Source organism: Ambystoma mexicanum, chromosome 1p, assembly GCF_040938575.1.
Source record: "Ambystoma mexicanum isolate Mex_15411 chromosome 1p, UKY_AmexF1_1, whole genome shotgun sequence".
Taxonomy (NCBI): domain Eukaryota; kingdom Metazoa; phylum Chordata; class Amphibia; order Caudata; family Ambystomatidae; genus Ambystoma; species Ambystoma mexicanum.
Window position 1 is genome coordinate 837791453 of NC_090921.1, and position 23874 is coordinate 837815326.

Sequence of the window (23874 nt, forward strand, 5' to 3'; positions counted from 1 at the left end):
ATTGTTGTCTGAGAGAATATCTATTTACATATGTGGATATCACTGGCCCTCCTGGGGGCTGGCCAAACAGTGACTGACATCTTGCATTTCTGGCTCTTCGGACTGTCATGCTTATGGGGGTCAAGAGGGCCATTCCAGGGACCCACTCTTCAATGCATAGTTGGGAATCATCTGCCAAAGCCAAGTAAAGTAGTGTGCTGAGACACCTAAATCCATCCTTGTCTGAGAGTGAAGAACGCTTTCCTGGGTATGGATACCTTGAAAGTGAGAAAATTAGGTTAGGGATTGGGCTTTGGGACATTGGACCGTAGGTTCTTTAGCTCCAGACCCATTTTCATGGACTTTGAGTTATTTGTTTAAACTGACACTGTTTTCCCAAGGATTTATTTTTAGTCTTTTAGACTAGTTGGCAATCTGTAGAACCTGTCAATGTTTTAACAAAACAACTCTAAAACCGTGTGACTGGGGCTGCTGGGACCTACTAGCCAGAAGGAAAGGGAACTCCCTAAAAGACCCTGTGACATCCTTCCATTCACCTTGATTCCACCCGATAGCTAGGCAGTCAGGTTATATCATATGTCATGATAAATTGTGACATAATGTCATGCCATAATATGTCCTGTCAAGTCAAGAAATGGCGTGATATATATAACATCATTTCATATGCCATAATATGATATTATGATTTATCAGTGGTCGAAGTGCACGAAAAGAAGTAGTGGAACTATATTCCCATTGCCACAACCCCTCCCACACACAATACACCCCCCCACCCAAACACTTGAACCTGCCGTTTAAGGGAACGTTCAGTGCAGTGCACTGAAAGTGAAGGTTTCAACTTCTTCCTACACTTTTATTTTAAAACAAAAACATTCCGGAATGGTTTCTTTTTAAAATAAAAGTATAGGAGCTGTACAAGGTAATTTAAAAAAGTATAGGAGCACCGCTCCCGACCGCTTCCGCTCACTTCGACCACTGATCATGCTGGCACATATCTTGCTGTGTCATGATGTTTTGTCATGCCATGATGCTATGTCATAATATGCCATGGTACTTCATGGCATGGTATGACATTACATGACTTCCTCAATAAGCTCCCAGTTTGACATTCCCATTAAGCTCCAGGTTTGCTGTTCCCAATAAGCGGCCACAGTTTTAGTGCCAATAGAGTTAGTGAGCTTGGCATTCCCACAAAGCTCGCAGGTTGCTAGTCCAGTAAGCCTGGCATTTCCAAAAAGCGCTCTGAAAATTGAAATGTCACTGACTTTACCAACCCCTGCTACATCAATACAAATACAAACCTGTTGGAAACTAAACTACGTTGAAACTCATATTAAAGTCTTTGCATAATTCGGCATTGGGGACCTGTATATTTGCTCTTTTGTGTTACCCAAGTCCCCGCCGTCGAATTGTCCTCATTTGCACTAAAGTGTGTAAACGCAGAGGGCAAAAGGGGTGAACAAGCGTGTATGCCACCTTTTGCCTCCGCTTTTACACTCTGCTGTGCAAATTGAGTGAACGATGCATGATGTACGCATTGCAGGCACCATTGACAATGGATTCCTATGGAATCCGCCTGATTTTTGCTGTTGTACAAGGCTGAGCCCACATCAACATTCTTGCTGAGGCAAATGCTGGAGTATTAGTATGGCAGAGAGGAAGGGAGCGGCAGAAAGCCTTGATATGATGGGTTATTTATAATGCGCTAAATATCCAGAGGTTTCTAAGTGCGAACCCGGGGATCGAACCTGTGGTGCTCCTTTCGTCTTGCTTCCAAGGCAAGCAGTTGCCACTGAGCTATCCTCCCGAGCTATCCTCCTTCCCTTTACGCTACGCCTTGCACCAAAATAAGCTCTTTTCTATTGTCTGCTATAGGTCAGCGTGCGTCTGAGCAAAGCCCTGGATGTTTTTACGAGTGCTTAAGGCAAAGTAATAGATTTAAAATGAACATATCAAAGTGGATATTTATTTATGGGTTAGAGGACAGAATGGAACATTTCCAGTATATGATACCATAGATAAAAGAACAGAATGGCATTAAACCAAAAACGGAATGCTGGGTCCCACCTCCGGGGAGCTGACATATGGCAACTCGGGCAAGGCTACCACAGATCTCAGCAGCCTCAGCCTGTGACACCACTGGCGTAACAGGGTTCCCCTCAGCCCCCACGGTGCGGTGGGCCCCGCCAGCACATGTACTGGGAGGGGGCCCCGCTGGAGAAAAAAAAAAGAAAATTTAGTTTTTTTCCCCAAAAAATATTTTTTTTTCTTTTTCAATTTACTCTGCATTCATAAAGAAATGATTTCTGTAACAGAAATCATGAAGGCAGTGACTACAAAAAGAAACGTTGTTTTTGAAGTGAGAGGGGTCCGCCCCCCCAATGGCATGGAAGACCCTAGGCTGGAGGCCTCTATGACATGGGGTTGGGGGAGCCCTATGTCTTAAAAAAGAAATAGTTAATTTTTGAAGTCACTCTGCCTTCCCAAAGAAATTATTGACGTTATGGTTCAGTCCTTAACAGAAATAATTTCTTTATGAAGTCAGAGTGACTTAAAAAAGAAACAATGGGCTTCATTACGGGTTTGGCGGTAACCGTGGCGGTGCTACCGGCAGGTTACCGCCAGACCCGTAATGATTTATCGGTACCCGTCTTCCCGGGAGCATGAGGGGATTACAAGCCCGGTGGTCCAGGAAGTCAAGCGCCGGCAAATGGGAAGTCCCCATTTCCATTGGACTCTGTGGGAATGGGGGCAACGGAAGCACCGGCACCGGTAATAACGGTGCCGGTGCTTCCGTGAAAACTCTGCGGGTGGGGTCTGACCTGCCGAGCGGGGTGGCAACCGCCCGCAGAGCTGTAATATGCTGGTCCGGAAACAACGGTGCTGGTAATCTTACCGGCACCGTTGTTTCCGGACCGGCATAGTTGTAATGAGGCCCAATTTTCTTTTTAATTATTAGGGCTCCCCTCAACCCCATGACGTGTGTGTGTGTGTGTGTGAGTGTATGGTGAAAGGGTGCACACTTAAATATCTAGGTGTCTGCCTGTGTGAGTGCATGGTGACAGGGTGCACACTTTAATGTACGGGTGGCTGCCTGGGTGTGCCTGTATTGTGAAAGAATTCACACTTAAATGTATGGATGGCTGAGTGTGCATGTGTGTATATGGTGAATGGTGTGTGTGCTTGCGTTCAGGGGCGCAACAGAACCTACATTTCAGGTGGGCTAACCCTTCAAATGTTCGGAGAGGCGCTAACTTCATGGGCGGTGAGGGAGGGGCAAACTTATTTGTTTGGGGCATCTCATTTCTTTACGCATTTTATTGAGACTATTAAGGCAAAGTAATTAATGCAGCTTCAATGTTACAAGCAGTAAACTCTCTCCTCTAAGGTTGAAAGCACCCACTTATGGACTGCTGTGAGAAGGAGTGGTCTCCTGCTGCCTCTCTACCCTTCCAATCACTCCCCTGGCATGCAAGTATTAAACCCACATCACGATTTCAATTGCCTAAAAAATGTGGCATTTGAATGCAGGTACTTATAGTGAAATGCTTTATGTTAGTAATTGCTGGGCTCTTGTTAACAGCAAAACCCAGGTGCCATTTAACATCTGTGTCCTGTTATGTCTGGCAACTGCTCTAAAGGTCGACCCGGTTGAGTCATCATAGCCCAAAATTTCAGGGGGATGGGGGAGGGAGTGCTGAATCCCAGTCAACTCAATGGTGTTGCACCAAGACTTGACCAAGATTACTCGTTACTCCTAGCCCTATTCTTCCTCCTCCCAGTGTGTATGAGACAGTACTTGTGTATGAGGCAGAGTGCCTTATACACAAGTACTGGAATGAGGTAAAGGTACATGGAGGTAATGCTTGACTTAGCTACCTGTAATCATCATTACTCCTAGTCCCACTTTTCCTCATCCCAGTACTTACCTATGAGGCAAAGATCCTCATACGTAAGCTCTAGATGTGGAGGTAATGCTAGGCCCAGGAGGTGAGTATGGATGTTGGGGTAGGGTTGGGAGGGAGAGGGGATGTGTGGGAGGGGGCAGGATTGTGCAACAAATCATAAAGGCTGTCCATGTCCAGGCTAAGCAGGCATGATATGTGGCATTAGTGGCCAGAGAGGCATTTTGGTGTAGCCAGTCTAGTCATTCCTCAGTTTGGTATGACATTTTTTTAACTGGGCATTTCTGATAAAGCAGTCCTGCTAAGTGAATTACCTGGCTAGACTGCCATTTGGGTGCTGCCAGTCTACCCGCTTCTTACTGCGGCTTTGTATATTTTTCTGGGCATCTGTGATCAAATGACATTATATAAATCATTTATAACGCACCTGTACACAAGTGTTTCTAGGTGCAACAAGACAAGGGTGGGAACATAGAGGGAGGACAAGACAAACAATCTTACTAGGCCTTTTGTCATTCAGATCATGCAAATGCAAGAACGAGAAGTGCAAGGGGAAAGCGAGGGGGGAAGTGCAGGGAGAGAAGAGGGAAAAACAGGCAGCAATGCTCTGAGTAAGTGCAGCCAGGGCAGCGCGGCTCTTGGAAGTGCAAGGAGAACAAGGGACTGTAGGGTTACAGTTACAGCCCCTAAGTGCATGGTAGGCCCAGAGGCAGTGCAAGGGTGACTGATTAAGAAAGAGTCTGGACTCAGTGAGACTCTGAGGGTACCCAAGCAACCAGTCGGTACAGAAAACAGGTAGGTCAGGTAGGCCAGCAGGGGAGGGAGAGAGAGAAAGCAGAAGAGAAGAGGAAAGGTTTGAGCTGCTTCCGGAACTTCAGGTGGTCTGGCTCAAGTTTGAGAGGGGCAGGGAGGCTATTCCAGAGGGAGGCGCCTGCAGAGAGAGATCTACCACCCACTCTCAGCCGGGAAAAGCGTTTAACTCTTAGAGAGTTGTCGGTAGCAGAGTAAAGGGCTTGAGAAGGAAGATATTTTGGAAGACAGTGTTGGATGTAGTGTGGGCCCCAGGCCCAGAAAGCCTAGTCGACAATGCAAAGAGTCTTGAACTTGATCCTTGCAGCAAGTGGGAGCCAGTGGAGAGATGTCAGTGCTGGAGAGATACGATCCCTGCTTGAGGCCAAGGATACGTCTCGCAGTCCTGTTCTGGATTCGTTGCAGAGGGTGGCGAGTAGAGGAAGGCAGATTGAGAAAGAGGCTGTTGCAGTAGTTTAGCCTAGAGAGAACTAAGGCTCTGGAGACAGTGAGCTTCTGGGGGAAAGTGAGAAATGGAAGAGTACCTTTGAGGAGGAGCAGCTGGTAGTGGGACTTCCTGGCGATGTCCGAGATGTGAGGAGAGATAGAGAGAGTGGAGTCAAAGATGACACCAAGGTTGTTTGCCTCACAGAATGTCGAAGGAAGAGGGCCCAATGCGGGTGGCCAGAGAGAGAGGGAAAGCAGGGGCAGGAGTCCAAATGAGAAGGATCTCCATCTTACTGACATTAAGGCAGAGATCATTGGAGGCACACCAATCCTGAATCGCGGATAGACAGTCAGAAATGAGCGAGAGAGGAGAGGAGTCTGAGGGGAGCCTGATGGAAAGCGGAGTGTCATCTGCATAACACAAAAGTTAGAGGCTAAGGTAGAGATCAGGTGGGCCAAAGGGGACAAGTAGAGGTTGAAAAACCAGGGTGAGAGTATAGAGCAGAGAGAAAGGGACCAAGTTGGACCTCGGAGGGGCTGTCCAAGAGGAAGGAGGTTAGACACTCAACGGCCTGATCCGTGATGCCCAGGTTCTCATGGAGTCGATTGATCAGGATGGCGTGGTTGACTGTGTCGAAAGCAGAGGAAAGATCAAGGAGAATGAGGAAAGGAGGAATGCTGGAATCAAGGTTAGAGAGCAGATCTTCACAGGTGTTCAGAAGAGCAGTTTCCGTGACTCTGGCAGCTCTGAAGCCAGACTGAAGGTCATGGAGCACAACCAACATATTCAGTGTTGAGAGTAAGCTGGGAGTTGGCCAGCTTTTCCATGATTTTGCCCAGGAAAGGGGTGATGGAGATTGGGCGATAGTTGGCCCAGCAGGCAGGATCAGCAGACAGCTTCTTGAGGAGTGGATGCATAAGGGAGTGCTTAAGGAGAGAGGGGAACATGGCAGTGGTGAAAGTGTGATTGCAGAAATCGGTCAAGGCTGGAGCGAGGGTGTGCCATTAAAACACATATTTATATTGTTCTGCTAGTGCAGTGTGCAGCATATCCCTTCAGAAGCATGTTTGTGGGTATTGCGCAAGCGTGATAATCTATGCCTGCCCAGAGTGTGGCGCGACCAGTGATTTGTTACTGAGTTGGGGGGCCCTCAGCATGGCTCGCAGGGGGGCCCCCACATTTTGTGTTACGCCACGGTGTGACACTGCCCGCGCTCACCTGGCCTCCATGAGGAACTTGTTCTTGATTTCAGGCGGGAGGCAGTCTCTGCAGGTCTTCACTGCCACCGGGGTGTTATCAGAAACAAGGCGACCGCTGTACACCTCTCCGAAATTCCCCTGGGGGGCCAGAAAGAAAGAAAGCACTTTCAGCACCAGAAGAAGCATCTAACACATTTTACAAAACCTTTCCTAGCTGCACCATATAAAAGGTCTATTGGACCACATCGAGTTATGGAAAGAAGGAAGGAAGGGAGGAAGAAAGGGAAGGAAAGGGAAGGAAAGGGAAGGAAAGGAAAGGAAAGGAAAGGAATCACTTTGCAGCACAAGTTCACAGGCTGCCATATCAGCACATTATATCCTATAACTCATTAAAACAGTTCTACAGAAATTGTCCAGCCCGTTCAGAACCCGCCTGTCTGATGGATACGCATCCACAGCCCCCTCAGTCTCAAAAGGTCAAAGCGGGGAAATGCCGAGAGCTATGGAGCAGTGCGAAGCTGCGCTCTTTGAGAGAGTGGCCAATTTGTTTTTTAATCGGGTTCACAGCTATTTGCATGTGTACCGCAATATCGTTTTGCGTTAGCGGGTGTACAAAGCAATTCCTTACCCCATTTTACGAAATACATGCCAATATCTCTGCAGACAGGCCTTCCTGCTGTCATTAAACCATATGGATGAAACTTTGTAAATCCAAACCCAGAGTCTCCACGTGCGGAGTACCACAAGGATCATCCTTCTCCCCGCTTCTATTCAACATCTACATGTACCTATTAATCAAACTCATCAAAAAACATGGCCTCACATGCTACAACTACGCCGACAATACTCAAATAATCTTCAACATACAAGACACCCGAGAAGGAAACAACACACTAGAGAATTGCCTTCGTGACATATTCAACTGGATGAACCTCAACCATCTCAAAATCAAGCCAGGCAAAACAGAGATAATGATTGTCTCAAAAAAGGGAGGAGACATCAACTACATCCCCTGGCCAAGAGAGCTCGGCACCACACCAGAACCATCATCAACTGTAAAAAACCTAGGGGTCCTGATGGATAACAATCTCACTCTGGAGCCACAAGTAAACTCAGTAATCAAGAAATGTTTCTTCCTCCTGCGAGCAGCAAAAAGGATCCTACCGTTCCTGTTGTTCGCCAACAAAACACTTACCATCATTGCTCTGATCATGTCCAGAGTAGACTATGCCAATAGCCTATACCTGGCCTTGCCCGAACGACTCCTAAAAAAACTGCAACGCATACAAAATGCAGCAGCCAGACTCCTCCTCAAGCTACCCAGAAGAGAACACATCACACCCGCGCTAAAAACACTACACTGGCTACCACTGAAACGACGAATAAAGTTCAAGGCCATGTGCATCACGCACAGAGCAATACACAAACAAGGCGCAGAGTTCCTAAGCGACAAACTACGCCTACATCAACCGACAAGAACACAATGATCAAGCACCGACATACGCCTGGAACCAAAACCCTACAACAGAAAAAAACTCGGAGGATCGTCTTTCTCTCACTAGGCACCCAAAACCTGGAATGACCTACCTAAGAATATACGGAATACAACAAACCACTTAGCATTCAGGAAACTCCTCAAATCATGGCTCTTCAAAGCGTAACCACAACTGAGACGCACTAGAATGCCCAGACATTAAAACAATGATGGAAATAACTCCAACCTCGGCCACTCTCAAATTGGACAAAGACTCAAACCAAAGAACCAAACACTCGACAGAGCATAAGACATCATGGAAAATAGCCACAAAGGAAGGCTGCAGAGACTGACCACATACCTAGAACCAGCCGAAAGCCCTCAAGTGACTCTCCCACTCGTACGTACCGGACAAACATATCCAGACCTGCAGACGCACCTACATAGACGTTGGCCTGCGTCACATATGGATAGGATTGACTGAAGGATAACATACCCGCGCCTAGAAAAAACGTGAATGCTAGCATGTGCTACACTTAGAGTTGTGAACACCAGCCTGCGTGGCGTTCGGATGGAGTTGTGAATGTTAGCATGCCCACACCTGGACGGATCTCTAAACTCTAGCCTGCGCCGCATATAGATAAAAGTGGGAATGTTGGCATGACCACACCTGGATGGAGTCCTAGGCACTGGCCTGTGCCACGTCTAGATGGGAGTGTGAAGGCCAGCAAGTGCCAAACTCAGACATAACTGTAAATGTTAGCATGGTAAAGGTCAGGTAACCCACTAACCAATATAAGCTCAAACTCTGCATACTTATCTCACTCAATAAACTCACACAACCATCTCTCGCACAACAAGCCGCAGGCACTTCACAACACTGCAAGAACACATAAGCCGGAACAACAGCACACGCGGACTGACTCCGATCCGATACCCGCAGCAAAGCTCAGCACCCGGTGTATACTGAGTTGAAGCTGCCAACAGAACACCACTCCTCTCACTATCCTACTCCCTTCTTCACCTTACTAACCCATCCCACCTTTATCATTTACAGATCCGCCTGAGCGCCTGGGGACCAATTCCGTTGGTGACGGTGCGCAGTACAAATACCTTTAACATTTAACATTTAACATACAATATGTAGAATTTATCACTATGTTTTCGTTCCGTTTCCATTGTTTAATTTCGCAATAGTGATGTATATAGCACAACATTTCCTGATATAAATGAAAGCTTTGGCATCACCTCTATATCTGTCACATATATGCCTTGTTGTAGGAATATATATAGATGTCACAGCATAGTCTTTAGCCCAGCAAACACATTTTAGCTTTTATACGCACATATATGTGACACAATGGACTCTACGCTAACATCTCGTCTTGTTGCTGCTCATTTAAGAGTCAGCAGCACGCCTTCCCATACTGGCCAACAGACTAATCCTCCATGTTGTTGCTTGTCCTCCGCCAACTCTAAATCTCTAGGAGTACCAAAAGGAAGACCCCCTGAACAGAGCATAGGTTTTTTCAGGAATATGGCCGGGCATGCCTCCATTTTTAATGAACTAAGCATATTCATAGTTTTCCCTGATATTCGCCACAAGTAAACTTTCGTTTACCACAGCTTGTTAAAATGTCCAAAGTATGAGGAAGATCCATGTTTGAGCAGGCAGCACCCCTGTGGAATATCCTACCTCAGACCCGTAGAGTGACTGAAACACATCTACACATTCGCACGGCTCCTAAAGCCTGACTATACTAAAGCGACTTTGACTAAACCTGTTTGCCCATTGTCCGCTCCACCTGAGTTCCAGCACCAAGATACATCTCTTCCAGTAAATATTGCACACTATAAATGCTATAAAAACACATCATATCATACAGCTTCTCCGGTATAGGCACGCTTTAAGCCACCATCTCCTGCAGGACACCCCGAGGATCAGCATTAGTCTATTCCAACCCAACTTCATATTAGCATACATATGTCACTACTTTACAAGTATAGGAGCAGTTATATGTATCAGCATAGCCTTCATTCAACATGTAGGCCTTCCTTACTTATCGGTATTGTACGAATTTTCGGATGCCATCCCTTCTCCCCTAGGCGGAGACTGTTCCCATTGCGCCAGGGTGGTGCATCCAGAGTGCAATAGTCCCCCTGGGGGTGGTGCACAGGGGGTGGGTCACACGGGAGTGGAAGCCCCTTATGGGATTAGGGATGACTATCCCCAGAGAACGTGTTATAGCGCGGTATACAGTATATTTAACAAATTAATTTACATTGAGTAGTTTTCACAGAAAAATGTTTATTGAATACCTTTTTCATCAAAAAAATTGTATATTGAATTTATTACATCGAAAATATACATTCCAAATGCTTGAATATAACTTTATAATGTTAAATGCAACTTATTGTATTGTTAAATGCAACTTTTTGTGTCCATATCTTTATTGACCAGCTGGGGACACTATTTTATCCATTTTTTACATAGACTTGTATTGAAGTTCATATGTTTAGGCCATTTTAGACTTCTTCCTTTCGCGGTTGGGCCGTGATCCTTTGGAGTTCCTGTTATGGTTTTTTGAGTTTGTTTTCCTTCTGTTTTTTTGGGATTCTCTATGGATTTTTCTGTGGATTTTTGCTTTTGCTCTATCGTGGATGTGCATTTCTTCCCAGAATCGAGATTTTTGTGGCTTTTTCTTTGGATTTCTTATGGTTTTTTCTCCGGTTTGCCTGGAATATGTTTTTTATGGTGTTTTTCCTGGATGTTTGGATTTATTGGCGTTTTGGATTCCCTGGGATGTGGATTTATTATTGGCTGCCTCTAGTTTCTACTTTTCCAGATTGCTGTGGTAAGTCTGTTTTTCTATTTTAAACACTTTATATTGAAGGCTATATATGTTCAACTATGTCATTTTCTCTTGTTTTTTGCATGATTAAACACATTCTTTTTAACATTTTATGTTGAAGGCTATATGTGTTCAACTATGTCATTTATTTTGGGTTTTCGCATGATGAAAAGCATTCTTTTAGTTTCTGTTGGGTATCTCGATCCTTTTTCCGTTGTCTTTGTGTTTTTTCGCAAGTGTTTACTTGCGCAATTTGTCTTTTTTAGTGAATTTGTTCTCTTTATAATTGTCTAATAAAGCTCCGTAAGTTTGGATTGTACGTTTTAAAAGATTGTCTCAACCCATTGTGCCAACCTTATATATATCGAAAATTTACTGTTTTGAACATGAAATATAATAATGTAATATTAAAAATGATTAAGGTATAACATATTTTCGGGTGGGTTAAAGGGTTACATTTTACACCCCACCCCCAATAAAAAAAAATAATAATACATTTGGTATACAGGTTTTTGGTATAACATTTTCGGTAGATAAACACTTTTAGTTATGTGAATCTACATTAGGTAACTACGTTTTAGGTGAAAGAATTTCGATGAAAAATACTTTAGGTGTATAAAAGTCAGTGTAAAGACATGTAACTGTATGGCGCATATGGGCCACTGTGATGAATCTAGCAATATCGTCACTGCTTCCCAGGAGGGACATTTCCTACATGGCCAGGGCAAGGCAGAAGTTACCTGACTTGGGGGTGGCTGTCTGCGGGAGGGCCACGTGGGGTAGGGCAAACTCCGGGGAGGCAGAGTAAAGTGGTTAGATCAAACCAGTCCTTTACCTAGTTTTCTTGATAACTTCCATTTATCTTCCCACCATTCTTATATGGCATATTGTAACGTGAATAGAGAGTCTCCAACTATAGCTAATCACCAACCTTACTTACACCCCCTCTACTTAATAATACTGAGTTGAGGAAGAGTGCTGGAGTAATGAAGGTAGCTAAGCAGGAAGCCAACGCTGCTTTCTAGTGATTGGAGAAGAATAACAGGTGCCGGGACATTCAAATGCGGCTGACCAGAAGAGAGAAAGAGACTCACCTCTCCCAGCACTGGTTGGGACATTGAAGGAAAGCAAGCTGCAGACCACAGCGTAGAAGCTGTTGAGAGCGTTGTCCAAGGAAGTCAGGCAAAGGAAGGTTTACCTTGCTGGTGCCACAGCCAGCAGGCGCTGACAACCAAGGAAGGAGACCAGACGGGAACCGAGGAGTCGAGGGGACGTGATCCCAGCCAGCGAGCAGGCTGCAGCGAGAACGGTGCGACACTAGGGAGGCTGAAGCCGGCAACCGACACCAGTAAGCCCAGAGAAAGAGATTGGGACATTGGGTCGCTTCAGGGTGAATGCCGCGTATTGTTAACACATCAAGTGAGCTCAAACAAGGGAGCTGGGACATTAAGAATTGCTGAGAAAGGGTTGCTGAACCAGTGTTTGAACATTATAATTAACTGGATGCAAGAGAAAGTTATTAATGATGAGAAGTATAAATCTGGGAATTTCACCCAAATACTGAATCACGTCAAAAAACCCTGGCAGGAGAGTAAACCAGATATTGGAGAAAAAGGGGAAAAGTCCCTCGCATGTAAATTGTTGAACTGGATGTAAAAAGCTCTGGCAGGACAGTAAACCAGGCATTGCAGGATAAGGGGAAAAGTCCCTTGGATGTGAATTGTTGAAATGAATGTAAAAAAACCTGTCCGAGAGTAAACCAAGCATTGGAGCAAAAGGGGAAACGTCCCCCACATGTGCACCGAAAGGGGAATGTCTCAAAGGGAAGAACCATACCCTTTGGAGTGTGAACATTGCCTTGACTTGTGGAATTGAGAAAAGTCCCAAAGGGAAGAATCATAACCCTTTGGAGTGTGAACATTGTTGAACTGGGAAACTGAAGGAAACTCAGGGAAAGGGTTGTGGAGTATATTAAAGTGACATTGAAAAGCCACAGAAATGTTGGCGAAGGGAAGGACTCTTTCTGGCTGAACTTTATTGCTTTTCTTTTCTGCACTTAAAGAACTTTGTGTTTGGAACTTTGGAAAGATGCTGCAGGTGTTCAGCTAAAAGACATCCCCATGTTCATGTTATATTGAGTTTAGTGTGTGAGGGGCAGTTTAGGATTTTGGACACAGGACAGAGAACTTTATTTGATTTGGACATTCTGGCACAGACCTTCCTTAGTTTTGTTGAGGCAGGAAAACCCCTCATAGAGTTAGAGTTATTAATAAAAGACTTTAACCAACAGAAAAGCTGCCAGTGTGTCCAAGTCTTACTCTTGATCCCTTAAGCTACCCTCGCCATATCTGATAGAATCAGACTCCTCAGATAAATTGCCAAAAATACTAACATGTTTTATTGTCAATCCAACTAACACAACATACAGGAGGAAGATCAGACTCTCCTGCCCTGTACCTTTAACACAGGTACTGGGATGAAGAAGATGACAAGGAGTAGCAAGATCACTTTGCTAAACTATGGTGAGCAGTCTAGTCCTGCACCGTATCTCATTGGAGCAATGAGATACAAAATATATGAGAGAAACCACACAGAGAGTTCCTCCGGTGAAGTGCTGTCAGGGAAGTCGACCCGGCAAATGTGAAGCAAGGAGCTGAAATGCTGTACACAGAGCAGGAAGAGAGAACGACCGCTGCCCAAGTCCTGGTAACCATGACTCTCACCTCCCGGGCAGCCGATGGTGCATCCCACGATACCCACAGCAACAGCAACCCGAGAACAAGCTGCAAGAGAGACGCGGAGCACCACCGAGGAATGCCGACCCCAAAAGGAACCCCAACGCTACTGGAGCCTCGAGACGGAGTCCTGCTGCCCAGAAGACGCAAACTGAAAGCAAAAGTACACAGGCTGGTTTGAAGGGACAGCAGGTCCAGGGAAGCGGGAAGAAGCAGAGGGATGGAAAGCCTGAAGGACAGAGAATGCCATGGGCTTACACACCTGAGAGAAATACTGATAAACAGAGGTTCAGATACCCTAATCACCAGAGAATCTACGAGAGAAAACCTAGCTTGGCAGGCGATTGAACCAAGCTACCAGAGAAAGGGGTTGCGAGCCTGGGACCTGCAATAATATTTAAAGCAAAGAGGGTCAGAGACCCTGAAAGAGAGAGGAATAAATACTGAAGAAATAAAAGCTTGGCAGAAGAGTGAACCAAGCTGTCAAAGAATGTGAAGAAGGTGATAGTGGAAAATATCTAGAATGTGTGAAATGGTGTGCCTGAACAGATGAAGAAGCTTAGATGGAGAGGACAGGGAAGTGGTGAAGGACCTGCCTAAGGATGAAGCAGGTGATAGTGGAACATATCTAGAATGTGTGAAATGGTGTGCCTGAACAGATGAAGAAGCTTAGATGGAGAGGACAGGGAAGTGGTGAAGGACCTGCCTAAGGATGAAGCAGGTGATAGTGGAAAATATCTAGAATGTGTGAAATGGTGTGCCTGAACAGATGAAGAAGCTTAGATGGAGAGGACAGGGAAGTGGTGAAGGACCTGCCTTAGGATGAAGCAGGTGATAGTGGAAAATATCTAGAATGTGTGAAATGGTGTGCCTGAACAGATGAAGAAGCTTAGATGGAGAGGACAGGGAAGTGGTGAAGGACCTGCCTAAGGATGAAGCAGGTGATAGTGGGAGAGATCTGGAGAGTGGGGAAAAATATGCCAAATGGGTGAATAAGAAGAGGGAGTAGCGCAAGTCTCTGAGTGGGAGACGAATGTTGCCTATGAAACAAAGGTTGTGAAAAGAAAATAGTAATACACAGATAAGAGGTATTTAGATACAGAGAGAATTCTGGAAATGTAAGCTAAACTCGGGAATAACTGAGGGTGAAGCCGGAGATTCCAGGGACGGATAGAAAAGCAGCTTAGTGGCATTGGGGGCTGAGATCCGAGGGAGAGTTTACCACTCCCTCACCCAGGACTCTGTGCTTCTTCTGGTACAGGAGAGCAACCACTTTCTAGGTGGAGATTAATTACCTCAAAGATCACAACCAGGGAATTACTGTTGAACCTCCCCCACTGTGGACCATCAAGAATGAAGGTTGAAGGAGAAGGAGAAACAAAAGGGCAATGCCGGCCGCTCGTGAAACCAGGGATTACCTCAGCCATTGAGGAACGCAGCAGAAGTCATGTCCTAGACACATACAAAAGTAGAGACTTCTCTTTTTGTGAAAGAGACTTTTTATTATGCACTATTTTCTCTTTCTGGGAGGGAACCCCCCAGCACCACCTATTTAAGATTTTGCTAATTTTAGTTTGAAACAACTGGACCTACCCCGACATGTTTCAGTTGCACCTTGTGCCTTCAATCCTTATTATTTAGTCTCCGCTCAATAAATAACCTTACACCTAACCTTTCTGTGCTTGTCTGATCTCTGTGGCATATGTGACAGTGCCGATTAAGAAACCATTCTCAATTTTAGCACTGCTGGGACGTATTTTCAGCAGGTGCAACAGTTTCCCACTTAATGTGTTTACAGACATAAATGGAGTATTAAAAGTGGCACTCATCAAATACGAAAAAATGTGTGTGGCATTGTAGAGCAATCTTGAAATGTAAGATTTAAAAGCATACAGTTTGAAAGTAAGATGTGATGATGGCTCACATGTACATCACACAGGGCCTCTTCACGAGTTGGGCGGTAGCCCTTAAATGCTGTGGAAACGGAATTACTGCCGCATTTAAGGGCTGCCCAATCACGAGTCTGCCGTGTTTACCCTCTTCCCAGAGCTGGGGGTAAACACGCTGAGAAAATGCCAATTTTCGGCACAATTACTGCCAGCAGTATTACTGCGTAGTAATTGCGTGGAAAATTCCCCATTTAGGGACCCAATAGGGAATGGGGACTAACAGTAAGCGCCCAACCCGTGATCTGGCGGTAATACTGCCAGACCGGTGGGTGCTAACGCTAATAAAGTTGGGCGGTATTGCAGCCCAGATACTACCCAACTGGTCAGGAGGCCCACAGTTTAAATTTGTTTATAGCTAGAGTATCCTTAATATTGTATTGTTGCAACTAGCCTTGAGTTGCCTTAAATAGAATGTTTCTCTGCATCTCCCTGGCAGGCTCACCCCATGAATTTACCGGCAGCAATTGCAATACCCAAGCAAGCTAAAGAATGGCACGTTGTAGCACCGTGTTGAAACTAAAGCATTAAGTCAGAGACGAATGTGCATTTGTGCAGTCTTAAGCAGTATCATGGTAGCTTAGTATGCTAACTGTAGTTACTGCTTACGGGTTTGCATTTGACGGAAGAAGAACAGAAATGTTCTCACATTTTAAACAGCGCAATGTCTAATGTTATCCCGATATGCCTCATGCTCAAAAAATGTCTTACTGGCTTGCATACAAAGTGGCAAATACAAGGTGTGTTACCGATGTAAGTATGTTGCAATGCCCACTGTCACCTCAGTGATCCTCATGCTCGATAATGGATGCCAAGCATTTCAGTTGGAACTCCCCAGGTTGCCATGTTTGATGTCTTCTGTCGTCACCCATTAGGGTTTCTGAACCATCGTGTCCCACTGCTGTTGGTGAGAGATGGTATTGTCAGGTTGTCTTCTGGCACTGCCAGTGTGTTTGCCTTGCAAGTCTGAGGGCCTCATTACATGGTAGGCGGTAAGGGTTTACCGGTACCGGTATTGTACCGGTACCGGTAAATCCTTACCGCCTTACTACGAGGTCCCTTTGCGGGTTGGGGAATTTAACGCCTGCTTTTTGCAGGCGTTAAAAACCAACCCGCAAAGGGACCAGTGGAGCTAATTACGGTACCGCAATTTGCGGTACCGTAATTAGCGCCTTCCCCATTCCCATAGAGCCCTATGGGGAAGGGCAATGGTGGAAGGGGGAATTACCGCCCCGCCAACCTTGGAATAGGGCGGTAATTCCCCTTTCCACCAAGGCGGTACCAGTAAATTACCGGCATGAACCATGGCGCTAATAGCGCCATGGTTTACCGCCTACCGTGTAATGAGGCCCTGAGTCGCAAAGCTGGCCGTAGTGTTTGCAATTCTATGGGCCTCATTACAACCCTGGCGCTAATGGGTTAACGGTGCCGTAAAAGGCTGGGCGCCGTTAACCCATTAGCGCCTATTACGAGGTCCCTTTGCGGGACCCGACCTTAACGGCTGGTCTACACCAGCCGTTAAAGTAGGGACCCGCAAAGGGACCTTGTTGCTAAGTACGGTACCGCAACTTGCGGTACCGTACTTAGCGCCTTCCCCATTCCCATTGAGCCCTATTGGGCAAAAATGGGAATGGGGAAGGGCCATGGAGGAAGGGGGAATTACCGCCCCGCCAACCTTGTAATGGGGTGGTAATTCCCCCTTTCTCCATGGCGGAGTCAGTAAGTTACCGGCATGGACCATGGTGCTTTTAGCACCATGGTTTTCCGCCTGGGTCGTAATGAGGCCCTATATCTATTGTCAGAGCTCTGTTTTATAGGTTGGCATCTTCAAGTACAAGAAAATGTTTACCTTTCATAACATTACTGCACCATAACAATATTAAGTAGCGCCCGTCACAAAGTGCATTTGTATTGTGTTATTTGAATGCTCGTATGCGGGTAGGACAACTCTTAATGGTTTCTCAAACACTTTCACTTGTTTTGTTAAATAAATAGTAAGAGCATGATTAAGAAGGAGCCCATATTGTAGAATTTAATTTAATCAATAAAGGTCAATAAGAAAACACAAAATGAAATGACTTTCCTGGTATTACGCCACCTACAGGATGGGTTTATGCCGTTTTCCTCTTGTGGGTATTGAAAACTTAGATGATTGTACTTTCCCAGAGACCTATCAAAGACAATGGGGGTCATTCCGAGTAGGGCGCAAAGGGATATCAGGCACCGTTAAGGACATCGGTGCCGGTAAACCCTTTGCGCCCTACTACGAGGTCCCTTTGCGGCCCCGTCCTTAACGCCTGCTTTTACCATGCGTTATGGACGGGATCCGTAATTTACGGTACCGTTATTAGCACCCTCCCCATTCCCCCTATGGGGGCTCAAATGGGAATGGGGATTGACATTTTCAATGGGGATTTACCAGTCCCGCAAAGTTCGGACTAGACCGGTAAGTTCCCATTGAACGAGGGCGGACACGGTACCGGTAATGGTGCTAGTCATGGCGCTAATAGTGCCATGACTAGCACCAACCTCGGAATGAGGTCCAATGGGCCTCATTATGAGGTAGGTGGTAAGGGATTACCGTACCGGTAAGGACACCGGTGCCGGTAATCCCTTACCACCCTATTCCGAGGTCCCTTAGCGGGTCCCTTCCTTAACGCCTGGTTTTATCAGGTGTTATGGATGGGACCCATTAAGGGACTTCAGAGCTAATAACGGTACCGCAAATTGCGCTACCGTTATTAGCTCCATCCCTATTTCCATTGAGCCCTATGGGGGCTTGAATGGGAATGGGGAATGGTTCCCAGAATGGGGACTTACTGCGTCCTCCAAGGTTGGAATGACCCGGTAAGTCCCTATTTTGGGAACCCGGACACGGAATGCGGTAAGGGGGTAGCCATGGTCCTAATAGCACCATGGCTACCTCCTACCTCGTATTGAGGCCCAATGAGTACACATCTGGATGGCCTTACAGTGGAACAGGGCATCTTGGGCAATAGATCGGAAAGATTGGAATTGTGGTTGTGTGGCAGAGTGAACTTTTGTAAAACATGATGGCACTGCCCCGCATAATCTACAAGCTCAAGCTCTGCCCATGAAGATCCCAAAACACCACTGGCGAGGGGCAAGACTGTTTAAGATGCAAAAGAAAATACGTGGGGGACTGGGTAAAAGACAATGCTCAATCTAAATAAGAAGTAACTGCCAGTAGAGAAGGGTGGATTCAACCTACCAAATGTGCAGGCATATCAGAGGGCTACAACACTACAACAGGTGTGAAGTGAGAAAGGCATGAAGATATAGATAACATCTTAACCTCTCTGCCCCACCCCCATTTGGAGCCCTAGAAAAGGTGCTTGAAGGGGTGTAGTGGGCTCTCAGACTTTCTACATGAAAAGACAAAGACGTCCATGCCGGGATCATTTTTTGTTTGCCTAAAGAGAATGGAAGGCACTGACAGTGAAACATAGAGGGGAACCTTATTGCCATGAAGGGCATCGATATGGACGAACCCTACAATAAATCTGAGCTGGGCAGCCGCTTTGTAGTTGTCCTCAATAGCGAATGCTCCAAATGGTATGGGAGATTGGTTGGACTGGCCATATTCATGTAAGAGGAGGCAAAAGTACATTTGGCCTGAGCAGTGGCAGCTCATCAGTGGTATGTGTGTCATGAATCACCGAAGCTGCCCATTCTGGACGACCTGGTCGCTGAGGTGCCGTGTTGCGGCATCCGTTTTCACCTTCAACATGTCCGACACTGTGGAGCAACACACGGTCTAGCTTCCTGGTATTTCTTGCAGCTTACTTGAAATGTGCCACGCCCCCACGGTTAGGCTCGTCTCAACGCTCGGCTTGTCCATGCTCAATGCTTCAGCAAGTTGTTTTGCTTGAACCTTTTCCCTTCGTTCTACCTCTGCTACCTCCCGGCTTTGTTGCTAATGAAGCCTTTTCTTGTTATTGCTTCCCTTCCTGGTGTGTTCAGCCTCGAGCTGCTCCTTGCTTTCTCCGCTTGCTCGCGGAACTCTGTGCAAGCTGCTCTGGACTTCTGTTTTCCCTCCCTGGTGTTATCGACCTCGCACAGCAACTTGCCTTCTCTGCTTGCTTGCGGCACGCTGCGCGGACTGCACTGGGATTCTGTTTTCCTTCCAGGTGTTCTGATCCTTCCTGGAATCACCCCTGGAATACTGAATGTTCCTGGACCAAACGTCTCGACCCTGGGCCGGAGCCCAGGGTACTTCCTGTCGAGTACCTACCTGCAGGGTGGCGTCGGAAGAAACTCGCCCCTTCCTTCATGAGACTCACACCTCCAGGAAAAAGGAGAAACCTGTAGCCTCAAAGAAAAGGACTTCAAAGAACAAGCAGTTGAGCCGGGAGTCTGAGGAATCAGATTCTGACAGTTTGAGATGCCCTGAACTTAACATCGTACCCAAGATGGAAACTGCATTACAAGACCTCTTACGAGCCATGCAGGAGTTATCAACCGAGGTTCAGAACCTTAAGGCTGAGAATGCAGCCCTAAAACAACTTGTTTTATCCAGGGATTCAGCTTATCAAGAGATTGTGTAGGAGGCATTGTGGACAAATACAATGGCACCCCTAAGGCATTGCGCTCTTTTCTTGATTCATGACTGCTGCACTTCACGTTTAAGCCCTACTATTTCTCCACTCCCAGGGCCGAGGTGGGCTTTGTGATTTGCTACCTCCCCGGGAATGCCATGGCTTGGGCCACGCCCTTGCTGTCCGCAGGGGACCCATTATTAGACAACTATGACAGGTTCATTGCTGCCTTTAGGGCCATGTTTGACCGCCCAGGACAGGTGTACTCCGCCCAAGAGAAACTGTTAGAATTTCAACAAGGAAATCAAGATATGTTATCATATGTGACCCGCTTTAAACACTTGGCTAAAGATGCTGACTGGACCCCCGAAGCATGCTTTACCTTGTTTAGACGTGGCTTAAACGAGGAAGTCAAAGACGAATTGGCTAGAATGGCCCATCCAGGATCCTTCCAGGCCCTCCTAGACTTATCCTTACAGATCGATTTCAGAATCCAAGAAAGAAAAGCAGAAAAGAGAAAGATACAAGTGTCCCCACATAAACCCTCACCAGTGCACCCCAGTCCCAGGGAGCCAGTTACATCATCTTCCATGGAACCTGAGCCCATGCAATTGGGTTCTTTACGGGGACCTCTGTCTTCACAGGAAAGGGCTCGTGGGATCGATAGTGGGCTATGTATGTATTGCGCATCTGACAAACACTTATTAAGAAACTGCCTGATTGCCCCTCCAAGATGTTTGGGAAACGCCAGCTCCTGATCCTGAACAGAGCCCAGCTTCGGGAGACAGATTCCTGCTCCGACTCTTCCTTCTCCTTGGGCCCATCCTCAAGAAGCTCATCGGTAATCCTCCAGGTATCTCTGACTATGGCCAATAAAGGATCCCATCCCGTCCTGGCCTTGGTGGATTGTGGGGCCATGGGCATCTTCCTGGACGACGAATGGGCACAAAGACACGAAATACTGAGAGAACCTAAGGACGTTATTCAGGCAGTTGAAGGAATTGATGGGAAACCTTTGTCATCTGGACCAATAACCCAACAAACCACAGAACTCTTGCTTTCCGTTGACAATCACCAGGAGTTACTGCGATTTGACATAATAAAAGCAGCTCATTACCCAGTGGTTCGGGGCATGCCCGGGCTACAGAGGCAGCCGCATAACCCATACATCAACTGGGCCGCAGGATCTTTATTCCTAGGATCGGAATTCTGTCTTTCACATTGCCTTTCCTGGAAAATTCAACATACCACATCCACCAATGGTGGAAGCCCGGAACAACAACCTATTACTGTCTCTAACTTCAACCAGGTACCTGAAGCTTACCATCAATTTTCAGATGTATTCTCTACGGCCATCATACAGTCCTTACCTCCACACGACCTGAGGATTGTGCCATCAATACCGAAGAGGACATGGTCATTCCTTTTGGTAGAATGTTTATCTTTTCAGAGCCCGAGAAAAGAGCCCTTCGAGAGTATCTGGACACTAACCTGTCCAACGGAACCATTCGTCCTTCTTAGTCCCCTGCTGGAGCCTCCCTGTTTTTTGTACCCAAGAAAGACACCAAAGAACTCTGGCCATGCTTGGATTACCGGGGTCTAAACCAGTGTACCCTAAGGGTCCGATATCCCTTGCCACTCATATCAGACATTTTTGAAGCCTCAAATGGTGGAGTGATATTCACCAAGCTGGATTTACGGGGTGCCTACCATTTGATCCATATAAGAGAGGGTGATGAATGGAAGACAGCCTTCCGAACTCACTTTTGTCATTTTAAATACCTAGTCATGCCATTTGGTCTTGCCAAAACCCCTGCTGTATTTCAACGTTTTATGGACAGAGTCTTCTCCAATATGTTGTTCCTTTTCATTATCGTCTATTTAGATGATATACTGGTTTACTCCAACAACCAGATCTTGCATTAAGAACATGTCACTTTGGTTGTTCTGCAGAGATTACGAGACCATCATCTACTGGCAAAACCAGAGAAATGCATCTTTCATGTGTCCATTGTACGATACCTGGCATTCATCCTGAGCCCACATGGGGTGGCAATGGATCCAGCTAAGGTTGATGCCATTGTTTCCTGGTCTGCTCCAGTCTCGGTTAATCAAGTACACTCATTCTTGGGCCTTGCTAACTTCTACAGGAAGTTCATTACAATGTTTTCATCCATTGTTCAACCCATTGTTTGTTTACTGACGAAAAACACGCCCTTTTGATGGTCTTCAGCTTAAGAGACCGCCTTTCAGACTTTAAAAGATAAGTTCACTCAAGGACCCATCCTGGCTCAACCTGACACAACCAAGCCCTTTCTGGTGGAGACTGGCGCCTCAGAATTTGCAATAGGGACAGTGTTGAAACAAGTTTCGGAAGACAATCAAGAACACCCCATTGCATATCTGTCCCAGACATTGCATCCTAGCGAGACACACTATTCGGTCCTGGATAAAGAACTGCTCGCCATCCGACAGGCCTTCATGGAATGGCGTCATTTACTCTTGGGAGCCAATTACCCAGTACAGGTACGGACCGATCATCGAAACCTGCAGGTCTTGCAATCAATGGAATGCAGAAACAGCCGTCAAGCCCATTGGGCCTTCTTCTTTGCTCAATATCAGTTCCACATTCAGCATGTACCGGGTACGTCTAACGTAATCGCTGATGCTCTATCTAGACGGCCAGATTACATATCAGAAGAAGCACACACCTTTCCCAAGATGTTTCTGGATACGGAGTTCATTGCCCAGGCCAATACACTTTTGGACAACATACATGCTGAGACCCCAACTTCGGATCTATGGAAGGAATACACCAAAACCAATCTCTGGACCCTGTCTGCCAAGGATGGATACCTCTTCAAGGACCAGAATCTGGCTATTCCTACACCGTCCACAAGGACTAAAATAATAAACCTCTGCCATGATACTTTTCATTCTGGGCATCGTGGGATCAAGGCTACCCTTCATACCATCCAGAGAAATGTTTGGTGGCCAATGATGATCGAAGATGTACGTGCCTCCATTCAGGCATGTGCTGTTTGCAACCGGAACAAGACAGACAGCAGGAAACCGGCAGGTCTTCTACTCCAACTGGAGCTGCCATCTCGACCATGGGAGACGATAGCCACAGACTTTATTGTAGATCTTCCCCCTTCTAAAGGGCATACTGCTATCATGGTTATTATCGACCTTTTTTCCCACATGGGCCATTTCACTCCTCTGTTCAAACTACCTTCGGCACAAGAGATGGCAGGTATTTTTGTGACACACATTTTCTGGCTACATGGCCTGCCCTCCAAAATCATCTCTGATCATGGACCCCAATATGTCTCCAGATTCTGGAAGCACCTATGCCATTTGTTGGGAATACAGCGTGCCCTATCCTCAGGATACCATCCTCAGACTAATGGCATCACCGAAAGGGTAAATCAAACCCTTGAACAGTATCTACGGTGCTTCGCATCAAAAGTTCAGGACGATTGGTCAGTGCTAATTCCAGTAGCTGAATTCACCTACAACAATTCCTATCATTCTGCAACCAAGAGCAGTCCCTTCTTCTGCAACCAAGGGTTTCACCCATCTGTCCTGCCCACACTCCTGCCTCAGACCAGTCCTGTTTCATAAGTCGATTCCTGGATATCACAGCTTGTCTTGATACATAAGGAAATAAAAGAAAACCTAGAAAAGGCCAGGATGGATGTAAAGAAATATACAGACGCCAGACGACGACCGGGCCATTCTTATGCCGTCGGAGATAAAGTCTGGCTTTCTTCCCGACAATTGCCCAGACACCTGAGACCCAACAAACTGGCACCACGCTTTTATGGACCATTCACAGTGACTGAAATCATCAACCCTGTGGCCTTTCGAATTTGCCTACCAGAATCTTGGAAAAGGATCCATCCTGTTTTCCATACATCCTTATTGAAACCTTATTACCAATCAACCAGGACAGCTCTTCGAC

At 46.2% G+C, this 23874-nt stretch overlaps 1 protein-coding gene across 1 annotated transcript in view; it reads right to left on the reverse strand.

The window, feature by feature from the left end:
- Nucleotides 1-23874, reverse strand: part of LOC138566224 (tyrosine-protein kinase Fer-like) — a 436248-nt gene that overhangs the window by 243013 nt on the left and 169361 nt on the right. The window contains exon 5 of the mRNA XM_069643327.1: nt 6361-6479. Coding sequence (XP_069499428.1) covers nt 6361-6479 — 119 coding nt within the window. The remainder of the gene's footprint in view (nt 1-6360; nt 6480-23874) is intronic.